Source organism: Helicoverpa zea, chromosome 31 (assembly GCF_022581195.2).
Source record: "Helicoverpa zea isolate HzStark_Cry1AcR chromosome 31, ilHelZeax1.1, whole genome shotgun sequence".
NCBI lineage: Eukaryota > Metazoa > Arthropoda > Insecta > Lepidoptera > Noctuidae > Helicoverpa > Helicoverpa zea.
In genome coordinates, this window is record NC_061482.1 from 13,365,704 (window position 1) to 13,380,656 (window position 14,953).

Below are 14,953 nucleotides of genomic sequence, written 5' to 3' on the forward strand. Positions count from 1 at the left end.
TGATAAAACTAGAGCTCCGTTTCATTTAATTTCATGTTGCACATTAAATAAGATCCCGGATGACAAAGCTCACCATTGTCCACATGTCTATAACGCTGAAATATTTTTACAATATCCAATCCAGGAATAAATAAAATTGATTCATAAATACAATATTTATTATTCGCATATACTAGAACTACCTGTGGAAGTTTGGCTATGAGTGATAGACACCAGTCTTGTCCCGACGCTCCTGCAGCGCGGTCCTCTGCACGGAGCGCTCTCTGCATATATTCGCATCATGTTTCATAAATAACTTTAACTTGTGAATGGTCACAACTTGTCAAAATGACTGACTTTTGTGAAATTGAGGTATCCGATATTTTCAAACCGGACTCTTCGAAGAGTCCCAACTTTTCAGGAACTGTTTCCGAGCCGCTCAAACTTTCGGAACTAAGTTTGATGGATTTGGAAAATTGGAATCCCAATGGAGACCAAGAACCAGAGGAGTAAGTAAATGCTAAACCGAATGTAAGCTGAAAAAAAAATTGCTGCTCGCGTTAACTGCCTCGCTTTGGAGCCATTTTTCGCATTTCTTTTTCTATTGATTTTATCGTCGAGCGAATTGCCGTGTCATATTCGTTTGGCGTAGCATATTATTCACAAATAAAGCTTGCCGCGGTCCATTGTTGTTGACGGCGTGAAGAATCGGCTCGTTTCTAGCCTGCCGAGCACCGGCCGAGTGCCGATAAAGGGTTTCGGATACCAAATATTTAATGTGATGCTTGTTAGGCTAACTCGGCGACCGAAACGGGAGGTATTGTATTGTGGTCTCATATACTTTTTGTACAAGTATTTTGTGAGTTCTAAAGGTGGCGGACAAGTAATTCTGGATCGTAAGCTTTTGTTTCACCGTAAACATACACAATACAAATGAAAATTGTTACGCGATAAGCGATAAAAAAGTGCTTTTTGTAAGGGGTTACATGAGAACTACAGATTTTGGTTTTACGATACTACACTTGTATTTTGTTTTATTAATAATATTGCTATTTTTACTCGCCTTAATCGTTGTTAATCCTTCTTAGGAATTTCCTATGAAATGTGTAGTTGGAAAAATGTCTAGAAAAAACTCTGAAAGCTGCTTTATAAAATTAATGAGGTTATAAATACACTAAGATTCTGCGACTTTTTCAGCAAAATTAAAAATACGCGAATGGAACCAATCAATCATAATGTATTGGTTCTTGTCGGTCGCGGGAAGTAGGCGTCGAGTGGGCTTTTGAGAGCTTTTCAATAGGTACATAGACGTTGGATGACATCAAATAATATATTTTTTTTGGGAACTAAATATGATTGGGATAAAATTAGGATATTTGAATGGCTTCTTAGTTGCGCTATTTTAAAGCATCGTTTAATAATAATTACTATTTATGGGTTTTTCTTTTTTGCTTTCACATTACGACGCGACGTAGAGAAGTTTAATGAGCATATTACTTTTTTTTTCATTCTTTATCGAATTGTTACTATAGTATCAGGGATAAAGATATTGAATTTCAGAATTAGGTCAAAGATTAAACATTGAATATTTTTGCTGACCATTGAACGATGATGTTTTTTTTCATGGCTATGTTCATTGTCCACTGTGCATTCTAAACGTTGTTATCATTTATTTTTACATGGTACAGTATTGTTGAGCTTGTTTTGTTAGAGAGGATTATGTTTGCTTATTAGAGATACAGTAATTATAGATAGAAAGCAAATATTAATAATAGATTACAAAACCTTACAACTTGCGACATCTTCTTTTTTATGGTGTTAATACTAATTTAAAGGATTGCTCACACTTATACCTAGATAATTACTATAAAATCTATAAGTGGAATAGTATTATCGATGGATATTAATATTTTATTTTAAAGTATATGATATTTTATTTTTATTTTATTTTATTTATTAAATATTTACTAATAAAAGGAATAAATCGGAATTCATAAGATTGATTCCCAGAAATAATTTGAAAATATATCCAATGAGCCTCTGGGTGTAAATTAACAATAATTGAGTATAATTATATTTTATGTCTCCATATTTTTATTTACAATTCATATAATTATTTTAATTACTACAATAAATAATAATTATAGTTTATTTTAATTTCGCACTTGACATTTTTTTATTCATATTACTTAGCAACAACTGGACCATTTTGAAGCTTCTTTTACACCCACGAAATAAATAATCAAATATTTTTCCATTAATGTGGGCTACATAGTTAGCAAACAAAAAAAATCAAACAAATATATACTTTAAATCATTCACATACGGTTACAAAATTGCATGACGGCGTTTCCCGGATTGAAATTGGTCCTAGAGGCTTCTGCTGAAATGAATGACCAGTATTTATTTTTTAGTGATTTTAATTAAAAGTAGGTTTGTGAAATAAAAACGAGTATTATTTTTGCACCGCTATAATCCCACTCTATACAATTTAAACCCTAATACTTTCATATAATTTCAAAATAAACTAACATTCAGTATTAGTTGTAAAAATAAAATTTAAAAAATATCAATTTCAAACAGATACAAATGTTTTACATGACATGTGTGCTGTTGTTTATTTATATAGTTTAAACCATCGAAATTGAAGCTAACTGTCATTAGCACAAAAAACCGAGATTCAAATTCATGACGTCACTACGTACAAGAAGTGCGAAGTTGTATGTAGTCTAAAAGCGTGTTCACACTAGCGGATTTTTGTAGCGCGTAGTAAAACATACCTAGTGCGGAAAAATCTGTCATGTGGTTTTGTATCGGTAGTCAATTGTTTATTATATTGTCGTAGATACCAAAGATACCAAATGGAAAGATACACATGATACCAAATGCATTAAAAATATCGAAAAATAGCGAATCTTTTTATTGCGATATTTTTCAAGAACTTTGCATCTAGGGATTTTGTTCATTACCGCATACCGAAGTTATGAATTTTACGAATATTTAATTTGAATTTGCGTTCTCACTTCAAATATACGCGGGTTTTAATTGAGCACCTCATATCGAAAAGGTTTCATATTGAAAATGATGATTTATTTATATTTAAATTCGACGTACGTAAGCTTACATAAATGCTATTGTAAGTGCGTAAACCATCGATACTCGACTGTGTCTTTATTGCTATTGATATGATTTTCAATGAGCTATTATCCTTATTATGGTAGTATTTGTCTCTTCAATCGACATACATTTCTCCAAAAGAATAGTATAAATATCTTGCCCAATTAACTATAATTAGTTCATCAGAAATGATAACTGTTTCTGATACGTACAACGAAAACAATTCCTTTTAAAAATTGCACCGTCACATCGCAAGTGATACATGTAAAATACAATTTGTCTCTTAATTAGAGCACCGGACACTCAATTACCCATATCCAACGCAAAAAGGTAGGTCATTGTATTTTCTGCATTGGTATGCCATGGAGACATCAGTTCACCAGCTCTATAGTTCATTATTGTTCCATTGAAATCAAAGTTACAAAGGTACACAAAAATTCAGCTCGATCGGATGCCAGTACGTCCAAAATGAATAGCCAATTTATGAAGCCGGTAGACACGAGCCAAGCAAATTAAATAAAACCTCGGAAAGGGGTGAGAGTGAAGTGACGTGTCTGCGGTTTGGGTTTACCGAATAGATGAGCTGATTCTAGCGATCTTGCTTTGTTTAGCGAGGCGAATACACTGTAAGCAAATACAGACACTAAGTAATTTGCTTAAGTTAGCTAATTTACAAGCTAACAAGGCTACAATTTACGGAACTGGGCGATGGTACGATAACCGTTACGGTGACGGCGCCGCACCGTGTTACTATGAATTACTTGCATTTAGTCAATTTGACCGGTAATCTTGCACTTGGGTATATCTAAGTACGAGATTTAGTTTTGCAAAGAATAACATTTTTTTTTGATGAAATAGGAAAATTGCCCGACTACCCCAGCGTGCTGAGTGATTTGATTGCCGGAGGGAACAAATTTCCTGCAGTAGGGAAATGTTACGCTTTTATTAGCTTTCTATAACAGGGGACATAGTTTGTTTTTAACAGTAAGTGAAACGGAATTAATGTGTTCTATCAAATTCTGCACAATGTACATTAACCTAATCAAAGACTAACAAAATGTTAGTCAAGGATTTAATTAGCAATTAGGCTGTTGACATAAAGACAATTGGCATTGATATGCTGAAGCCATGCTAATTAATTATTCTAGCAAACAATAACCGTAATATGTACTTATTAGCGAACAATTGACCCAACGTCTTTTATTGCGGGTCTCTTCCATGGCGAATAATATTATGAACTAGCTTCTGCCAGTTGTTTCACCCGCATCCCGTGGGAACCTCTGCACGAACCCGGATAAAAAGTAGCCTATAGCCTTCCTCGATAAATGGGCTATCTAACACTGAAAGAATTGTTCAAATCGGACCAGTAGTTCCTGAGATTAGCGCGTTCAAACAAACAAACTCTTTAGCTTTATAATATTAGTATAGATTAATAAGAATCCAATAAAGATGCATGCATCCTTATTTTTGCGGAAGAAAAGCTCGGAGTTTTCTTTTATTTTTACTTAGTTTTCTCTTTGTTTGATTTTCTATGGCGTAGCCGTGTTTTGTCCATTGCCATAGAATTTTATAGATTCACATAATTTAATGGACTTTAGAAGATAATCTTGGACTTAAAATTAAAATAAATAATGCGGTGTACCTATTATTTCATATTGAAGTTGGGTTTTTACACTTTTTCACCGCTTTTGAAGCCAGTGGCTTTTATGGGTTTTCGGTAAGATTTATTACTGAGCCCTTTTATATCAAATGGTACGTTTTGGCGAGAGCAAACATTGCCCAGTGGACAAATACTGCGTGGCTTTAGGGTACAGTCATCGGTTTTTACTTTTGTATTTTTATTTTTTTCGTGTATGGAAGCGGTTATTGCGTTTAGTGTAAACAGTAGACGGTTTCGCACGGTAATCAATCGTTTTTTGTGTCATATTCCGTAGAGTGTGGTTTGCAAGCTTCCTAGCAATATTTACAAATGCAAAGAGACAGGCTTGATCATTCACAAGCGCTTCAAATTTATTTCCATAACGCACGCACTCGGCACATCAATCTTTTTCGCATGTTGTGCGAGAAGTAGTATCGAGACAAAGGTATCGATACCTGGAATGGTCTCACCGAAATATCGATTTAGGTGTCGTGAGAACTTCGAAAAAATATTTTAACATCTTCTGTATTTTGGGTACATATTATGTATTTGTTATCGTAATATTTACCTATGGATTTTTGTTAATAATTGCGATTTGAGTAAATAGCGACCCACATTTATTGGCATATGATGTATGCATTGCATTTGTAGACGTGTATCAAATAAGGGTTGCCTGAGTTAGATTGCAGAGGAAATATCGACATGTTTTTCGCATCCCTAGTACTAGCTGCCTGTATTACTTACGTTTTTCCTCTACTAGTATTGCGGCTGCATCGCTCGATGATTCTGAAACTTATGATCCAGTATAACTCACTATGAAAAGACTGCTATTTATGAGTGGCAACTGTTTTTTTTAAATCACTTGTGAACAAGCATGTACAGTTGTAAATTACTTTTATTCTTGAAGTGTTGAAGTACCGCTGTCTTTTAGTAATATTTAGTGAGGCTTACTCATCAGAAATAATCGTTACCCGGTCCTAAATGATTTGAATCCGATAGATACGATGAAATAAAATATCTTGAGCTGTATTGTTGATATTTTTATTTTAGTTTCAGAATTTTTAACAATTGTGAGCACTGTGCAGTGTCAATACCGGGTTATAACTGAAGCTTTAAAAATTGGTGGACAATGTCACATTTCGATTTTCATTTTAATATTTTCTTGTTTATAATAATTCGTTCTTTTATTTTGGTTTAAAGATTTTTGTTTTTAATACAGGTCTATAGTGCAGGTCTTTAAACAATGGTTTCGCATCTCGGGACGCAAGGGCCGAGGTTCGTAGGACCTGTGTGGTCAAGATACGATCGTTCGTGACTAACACCCACGAACCTTCGATAACTTCATTTCAATGCTGAGCAGGGTATGGTCCTAGTTGGGGCGAACATCTTAACACCTAGAATCTATATGACATTGACATGTCACCTTTTGAAAACGAGACGATGGGAAAAAATTGAATGTTGAATGTCGTTTAGCAATACTGGTTGGTGGTTTTACTTTTTTGAAGAAGGTATGTCAAACGGAATTGATTTAAAAAAAAATCTAAGTGTATCATAAATTAAATACGGCTAACCTTTTTGATTGAAAACACATCAGTGAAGATTGCAGAAAAGGGCAATTTATTACAAGCATATTACAAGTAGGTGCAGCTTTTCGTTCGATGTCTGGCTTAATTTTCCCACATCCATTAAAAAAACACATTAACTACATTTCGCTTGCTAATAAATTAACGTTTAAGTAACCATGATAGTCCAGTCAAAGTCCTTTGTTCTCCAGTTTTTACACTGATAAACTAAAAAGGAATGCTTCGCCATAATTATAATTCAACAACAGTTAGATTCCTGTCCGCTATCATAGCATACCTACATTCTGCTTAGACGTGGTTTCAAGGTATTTGCACAAAAGAATGTTGTGAACTAAGAATTAAAATTATCGGGCTTCATGCTTTTAGTTTGCGGGAAATTCCGTGCGTATATACCTACCGTATTTTTAATTATTATAGGTATAGCAAAACTGCCTTCGTTCCAATAATTGAATCTGTCCATTTGACAAAAGTCTCATTTCTAACACAAATATAATAAAACAAAACGCCTGTAAGAGTATTTAAACAATGCACGGAAATACGCAAAAAATATTTTTGAACAGAAATTCTAGTACAAACCAATAACATTTCATTCGTGAAATTGAACGGGCGCTAAAATAGTTCTAAAATCTAAATTGTTTAAATAAAAATAAATAAAAAACGCCCATAGAGAACTTTGTTCATTCAACTAAACTGCGATTCAATAAATTCGAACATTTATTTTATTTGATTTTCAATTTTTTTTTACAATAAATTGGTTGAATGCTTTTTATTCAGTTCTCATATCTTGATACAATCGACTCATCGTACTTTTTTAAATTATTTTCGTAATGTAAAAAAACAGTTTGCAAATGAAAATAATATACCATAACCACTGGGCTATTATTTACTTTCAAATAAAATGAAGATTTATAACTGGAACGTATAATATTAACTTACCACGTTTTTCAAGTGAAATATGAATGTAATATGATAGATAGTGTGTAATAGCATTTGTATTGAAAATCATTAAAGCCTTTGAACCCTTAACATGATTTCAATACAGTAAGTAAGTACTATTGTAAAACATCCTACTAAGCAGGTACTTAACTGAAACAGCATGATTCGCACACACGTATCTATTTATGAGAAAATAATATTTTTCACGATGCGGTACTTCTTCTGCGATACTTTAGATATAAGTCATACTTCAATTAGTGAAAACATTATCAGCCTTACTTATAAAAATCAACTAATCATCTTCTAAGCATTGTTTTAGCTAATTACTACTTAAAGCCTTAAGTAGAGATTAAATTTTTTATACCTATAAACTTTGCTAAAGCATGTCTTAAGTAATGAACAGATGATGACATAAAAAACATACTAATTTCTCAGCACTACCTGAATGTTGGTAGCTTAAAAAATATTTGTCATCAAAACGTTGTGTAATGGTAACAATGGCATCCGTAAAATATAAAATTAAAAAGTTGAGCTGCCCATAAACCGGAAATGAAAAATCTGCTGGTAAAGATCCAGCCATTTTGCTAATTAGCGGGTTAAACAAGGGTGTGAGGCTACTTAATTTGACAGCTCATCTAAGACAATGCTATGCAGGTGATTTAGTTAAGCCACGTTTATAAGTAAGATTTTTTTTAAACACCCCTTAAGTATAACTTATTATTTAATTCACTTTTATAAGTAAGACTGTAAGTTTTCAAAGAAATAGCAATAATACGAGTGCTCTTGACTGCAGTAAAATATATTAAATAAGTGCTTTTGTTGGAGCTATTGTTTCAAGACGAATGCATTGAAACTGAAATAATGAGCTGTAAGAAATATGAAAAATCTTTTATTGAAATATCTAATTGGATACATGAACTGTAGGAAGGGATTGATTCAAGTGCAGTTGAAGGAGTATGTGTTGGTAGGTGCTATTGATTCCAAAGGCATGTACAGAACTAGCCATTAAAAAGGTCATTAACAGAGATTTCTGGCGATAGTCAGTTAAGTATCTAAAAAATTCTAACGTTCTCGCGGCATTTCCTTAACGTCTTATTTAAAGCAGCTAAGAGTACGATCTAGATAGGGAAGGGACCACACGGGGATGTCTCACTCGGGAGGAGAACTCGCTATCTCGGATCTTGAGACCGGCGGATGCATTTAATTATCATTTTAAAACCAAAGGCCTCGCCCGGTCAGCACAGAATGACATTTATTTTTGGACACTGAACTGAGATAAAATGTTTTTTACGTTTGGACGAATATCGGTTAGTTTTGAAATGACCCGCTTCTACAATATTGAAACATATTCCATTTAAAGCAAATAAACCAGTCTTTACCAAAACCAATATACCAGAACCAAACAGGGCGAATTGTATAATATTACATACACAATAATTTCGGCATCATAGAATTAACTTCGGTAACGGTAAACTTTTCTGGTTTGTGGTTTACCAAATACAGGTGTAGCTTCACCAAATTTTCCCGATTCTTAACGAAAAATGTATTAATTGGGGTTTGGATACCTTTTAATTTATGGGTTTAACGGTAGCGAGTTTAGAGAGCTTGGCATGTAGTTGTTAAGCTAGTTAGAGTTTATCGAATTATTGGCGGATTATCCTGTTTTTGTTGAATGAGCGTGGGCAAACGTAGAGCCTCATCCAGTCAGGAAAACGCTGAACATAGAAGAAGTTAGACTCATCGAGCTGCATTCATCAAGGGTGTGAATGTTGGAAGTTTGGTGCAACATACAACTCAGTAAGCTGATGGTAATGATGGACAAATGCAGACAGGCGAACGCAGCGTAGGTCAGCACTAACGAGGTGGTCAGACGATCCGGCAAAGGTCGTGGGTAGCTTGGGCGCTCGTGAAACATTGAAGTTCAAACTTAGTTCGACCGCTAACCAATACTTAGTAGTTTAGTAATAATTCCTTAATTTAATAAATGATTAATTTTTCTCAGTTTATTACGCAAACACATGCATATTGATGTCATTTGACGCAATAACCAATTGCTTGATTAATACGTTTTCCCTCTAATTTTGCACGTACTTGCAAATAATTGTGTGGTTAGGTAAAAGGTATTATATTATTATATTAGGTTTTAACCTGACTTTGAATGCTGGAAAAATATAAATATTAAATGTTTGGGGTAATACCCGACTTTATCAATACTACCTTTCAGCAGTAGAATTGCAAATGGTTTTATAAAAATAATTTGATCATTAGGTTTCGGTAAATCCAATTCATCTCGATGTTATTATTCCTTTGTTGAATTTATATATTGCATTAATATTCACTCGTAATTATTCTTATTTTAGAGTATAGTCATATTTTATTTATTTCTCTAAGTAGAAAAAACTATTTTTCTTTACTTCATAAAGTTTTTTTAAACATGACTAGTGACTTTATCCTAACCGCCGCTCATACAAACGACCCTGGACAGACAATGAGCGTTCGTGGTAAAAAGCTATAAAAATTTAATATTTAATTAGCACTCTGATAACAACAATTAATTGCTGGCTTGTGATTTGACACGAGTTTGTATTACTTTATAATTATAATACCTTTAAGTTTTATTTTATCAAAAAATAGTTTCTTCATCGTCGGTGGTGTATTCAGAGTCTCATATAAAGCTTTGATTCAGGTGTATTCATATCGAGCTTTAGTGAAGTCTACTCAATAGACTAATTCAATATCATGTAACCGCAAAACTGTTAACTATTTGAAGCGAAATTCCACCATATTAACAAAAGCTCAGCGACAACTAAAATTGAGCTTTATAGAGCCTAGCCTAAAGTTGATTTTCTCTTGTTGCAGGTTATATGGATCGAAACGCTGCGCTCGCTGCAATACGCCAATCTCGGCTTCCGAGCTGGTGATGCGAGCTCGGGACCTGGTGTTCCATGTGCACTGCTTCTCATGTGCTCTGTGTAGCACGCCCCTGAATAAGGGGGATACTTTCGGCATCAGAGACTCGGCAGTATACTGCAGGTTGGTATGAAACTTCACCTCATAGTCAGTTTTCGTATTGAGAGAATTTCAGTAAGAATTACTGCTGCAATAATTTCAATAGACAGATACTAAAAGCTATTTCTCTTCACAGGCTGCATTATGAAACTATGCCGGAGTACGGTCCGCACATGGCTGTGCCGGGACCCCCGCAAATGTGCCCTGTGCCGTACGCGGGCCCTGCTCCCGGGCCACACTATCCCCCATACCCCTCCCCGGAGTTCGCTCGGGTAGACAATGATGTTCCTAAAGGGCCGTTCTTCAACGGCTCCGCAGCGCCCCCACCTCGACAGAAAGGACGCCCGCGAAAAAAGAAGCCAAAAGACCAAGAGATCATGGCTGCCAACCTTGGTGAGTTCCAAAACAATGCGCCAAGCGAATTCAAACAGCGAACTTATAAACATTGAATAATTTTGAATCGTCATCGCATGTTGCCATCGTGTCGGCTTTACACCGAACATCGGCCCTCGTTTCGCCGACAAAACGCTAACAATTTTATTAACACATTAAAGTCAAAACCGCACTTACCATCGCCAGATTATTGGAGCGACTTCCCGTGTGTTTGTTTTTTTTTAATTTATTTTTCTCGTGATACAAGAACCTGTCTTTATCTGGCCAGTTCGGTCGAGCGACGGGAACTGTTACTTAAATTTGAAATTAGTACGATGCGTGCACGCCGAGAGAGCGCATAAAGAAACATTAACTTTACGGTAATACTTCATAATACAGGGAATAATCGTTACGGTTATTATGTTTACGTGCAGAAGATAGGGAAACGGATGCTTTTTTATTTGCACTGATAACGTTGCTTAGTTTGAGATGCATATTTAAAATTCCATAATATCTTGTTTCATCAATAATATCCGGGTAAATTACTACACTTGATACCGCCTTTAATCCAAAATATTTTCGGTAAATACGATCAAAAACTTCTTAGTCTAATGACCTACAAAATATTCAGATTCTCTTCACACTACGGCTCTTCAATAGAGTAGTTGGAACCGATTATAATTATGAAGTACTTCAAACAGTAACCGTAAGACTTTTTGCTTTCATTACGAACGTACTTGCAGTTATTAATTATAGGCCATAAAAATTACCTATTTATACGCCTGACTGGCTTCTATGTGGTAATATCATCGTTACGAACTATTTGATATGCGGCGTACGCAAGCCTGCGGTAGTCTTTGATTAAAGAAATCAAGACAACTTAATAAGTCATTGTATTGGATATTATTATGTTGTTTGTAATAAGAAATACTGCTTTTCATGAGTTGATTAAGTTAGTAAATAAATCTTTTTCCGTTGTGAGAGAACATACAATTATTATTGTTAATAGAAATATTTATAGATAGCTTTTTATCCATTATATTACTTGCTAAACATTTTAATTATGAAACTTGTTAGTATTAGAGTAATTGAATAAGACTTTAACAGAAGTGCTAATTTAGTAAACTTAATCGTCTGTTAAGATTAATTACACTTAACTATCATTATTATTAAAAGTTTATTAAATGCGCTAAGAAATTAACTACAAACACGCTCTGATAATTTTTATTCAATAAAGTATTCAATGTCATAGTTAATTATAAAATATATTAAAAGTAGTTTTTTAATAAATTAAATTATCTATCTAAAGTGATCATACTTTGTCATGATATAAAAAATATTACACAGGCTATCAAAAAGGTGCAATACGTAAAACAAATGAAGTCCGTCACTAAAAATAAAAAACAAATAAAAAACTTTTTACAAAAAAATAAAACCGACTCCCAAAAACACTGAAAAGCAAAAAAAAACTATTCTTAGGTGCATCGGCCTAGAAGTCGGAGTCTAATGGATGTAACTAAGTTTATAACGCCATCGACTTCTAGGCCGATGCACCTAAGAATAGTTTTTTTTTGCTTTTCAGTGTTTTTGGGAGTCGGTTTTATTTTTTTGTAAAAAGTTTTTTATTTTTAGCTTTTCAGTGACAAGCATAGTTGTCACTATCCGCATGTCATATCCGCAGTGGAAAGTTCTCATCAATACGAACAATATAAGCCCAAGCACGAGGTAGTTTACATATTCAATTGTCGAGTTCCCTCGACCTTCGCTGGTCTCCATCATCAGGTCAGCTTCAAACCTTCACTGTTGCAAAGGTCTCGTCAATACGAACAAAATAAGCCCAAACACGAGGTAGTTTTTTACACATTCATTGTTCAAGTTCCCTCGACCTTCTCTGGTCTTCATCATCAGGTCAGCTCCAAGCCTTCACCATTGCATAGTGTTATCAGACATGCGCCTTAGTGTCAAGTTTTTACCCTACGTATGCCTACGATTTTCGAAAGTTGCCCTCGATTTCTCAGGGTTTCCATCATCAGATCCTGACCTGGTGACTATGGGACCACCTGGGAGGTAAACCCTATCAAACAAAAAAAAAATTTTGCAAATCGGTCGAAGCGTCTCTGAGTAATCGGTGAACATACATAAAAAATAAAAAAAAAAAAAAAAAAAAAAAAAAGATCCCGACGAATTGAGAACCTCCTCCTTTTTGGGAAGTCGGTTAAAAACAAGCGAAACCGTACTCGTGGAAATGTATGCCAATTTCGTTTGTTGGTGTTCTAAAATCTCGCCTAATGGTCTAAAATAGCTTCGGGACCCGTTTCTCACGTGCGTTAGCGCAGTTTGCGTGTTCACTCTTCATCATACTCTCGCCATTTCAATGAACTCGGCCCTCAGGATCCGCGAGTACCGTCTTCCAGAAATTCAAGGAGTTTTAAGTATAAGGAGTTTGCTAAGTCGGGAATCGTGGTTTGGGATTAGATCTGTGGTAGTGCTTAGTGAGATGTCTTGATGGGAATTAGTAAATTGATTTCGGTCCTAAGATGCACGGGAGTTACGAACTTTAGTTTAATCTATTAAACAGATACAAAATTATAGGTTGTTTTTACGGTAATTTTAATTATTTTGATGGATTATCTTCTACTGAATAGTGAGCTTAAATAAATAAGACGCGTAAACAAAACAAAAGACCGCATCTTATAGAAAGGTTTAACAACCCACATAATTTACGATCACAGTACATTCAACTTTCAGAATCCTTGCGTCATTCACACATTTTGACGTAATACGCATCAACCTGATGATTTACATATACAACCTTTATGATGCTTTTTGCGAACATCTTGCAAAAAGTAGACTAGATATAGTACGAAGGTTTTTTTCTCACAGTTTGTCGGAAAAAGAGGTGGGTTAGCGTGATTTTACGGTGTTAACCTCGAACGGGTAACTTGATTTTATAACCTGGTCACAAGCATTGTCATGTAGAAGAAAGCAGAAGTTTTTCGGTGTATTGTTACCTTTGAGTGATGTGGGAAATTCGGTGCGCTTACATTATTATTTATAATTTAATTTCCTCTTATTAAAGTGGTGGGTGTAAGTTATAGTTATTTGTGTTATGATTTAATGTTGATGGCTATGTTACTGGTTATTTATAGCTAGGTTTTAACAATTACCGATTACAAGGTTGTCTGTTTCTTATTAAAAGAATGTCTTTGATGCATGACAGAAAAAAGTAAGCAACATTTTTATTAAAAATTCACTTGTTAAGTTATTAAAACTCATCCAAAAATTACCTTAAAAATATAAAATACATATGGCACCGATAATTGGCAATCTTGGAGATAAAATTCAAGATCACTTTTCAACTTCTCGTCTGCCTTCAATGAGTCTACTGTTGAAAAATTAAACTTGGTAACTCGGCAGGGCAATTATATTTTTTACTGAAATATATCTGTCATAGAGGGGTGCCACCCTACGTAACGGTACACCGAAATTCGAGGTTCGATTCCCGGTTTATGTACACACATTAATCTTGGTGTCGGATGGGGGTGGGCACGTAATTTTTTGTTATGAATTTGTCGCTTATTATTATGTTAATATAGTGGTGGCGTATTGTTACAATTATGTAGAGGGGCTTTCATATAAAAGATTTATTTCATGGTATTTGAACTTTGATAGTTTCATTGTTTGTTCATGTGTAAAAGATTAGCTACTGTAGAACATACACATTTATCATAAAAATTTTGCTATTTATTTAGAGCTTCTGTTAATAATTATGATTTGTCTATTAGTTTAACTGCCATAAAGACGTTATAATGTTCGTGAATTAAACTGATTAACGTAGGTGAAGCATAAGAAGTGAAATATAATGTCAAATGAGTATCGCGGCAATTTGTTCAAAAGACCTTATTATTCTGTCATTATACTTGATGCCATTTAATTAGCAATGAAAACAAGCGAGTGTACGTCGGCGTACGCACACTGACTACTCTTATTATCCCCTTCAGGCTACACAAAAGACACATCAAATGAAGCTAACATCATTAATAACATAATCCAATGTAATATTTATAAGACAAACCCATCTAAAGTATAACAGTAACAATGGATTACTAGACTTGAAACTGTAAACATTCCCGTTTTAAAAACAAGCTCTACTATAAACAATTCTGTAGCTGGGTCGTAATTGGCTCATGACCTACATATAAGAAAATAATTGGCAGCTACTATAATTCATTGCCTTTTAAAATATCATTGAACATGTGCAAAATACCGATGTAGCATCGTACCCGAACCGCATCGCTCGAAAAAAGTCGCCTCAAAA

At 34.5% G+C, this 14,953-nt stretch overlaps 1 protein-coding gene across 1 annotated transcript in view; it reads left to right on the forward strand.

Moving 5' to 3' along the window:
• The first annotated feature begins 393 nt into the window (after positions 1-393).
• The window catches only part of LOC124645089 (protein apterous), a 41,917-nt gene continuing 27,357 nt past the window's right edge, over positions 394-14,953 (forward strand). Inside the window, exons 1-3 of the mRNA XM_047184831.1 lie at positions 394-488; positions 10,114-10,287; positions 10,400-10,656. Of these exons, the coding sequence (XP_047040787.1) occupies positions 442-488; positions 10,114-10,287; positions 10,400-10,656 (478 nt within the window). The 5' untranslated portion in view covers positions 394-441. The remainder of the gene's footprint in view (positions 489-10,113; positions 10,288-10,399; positions 10,657-14,953) is intronic.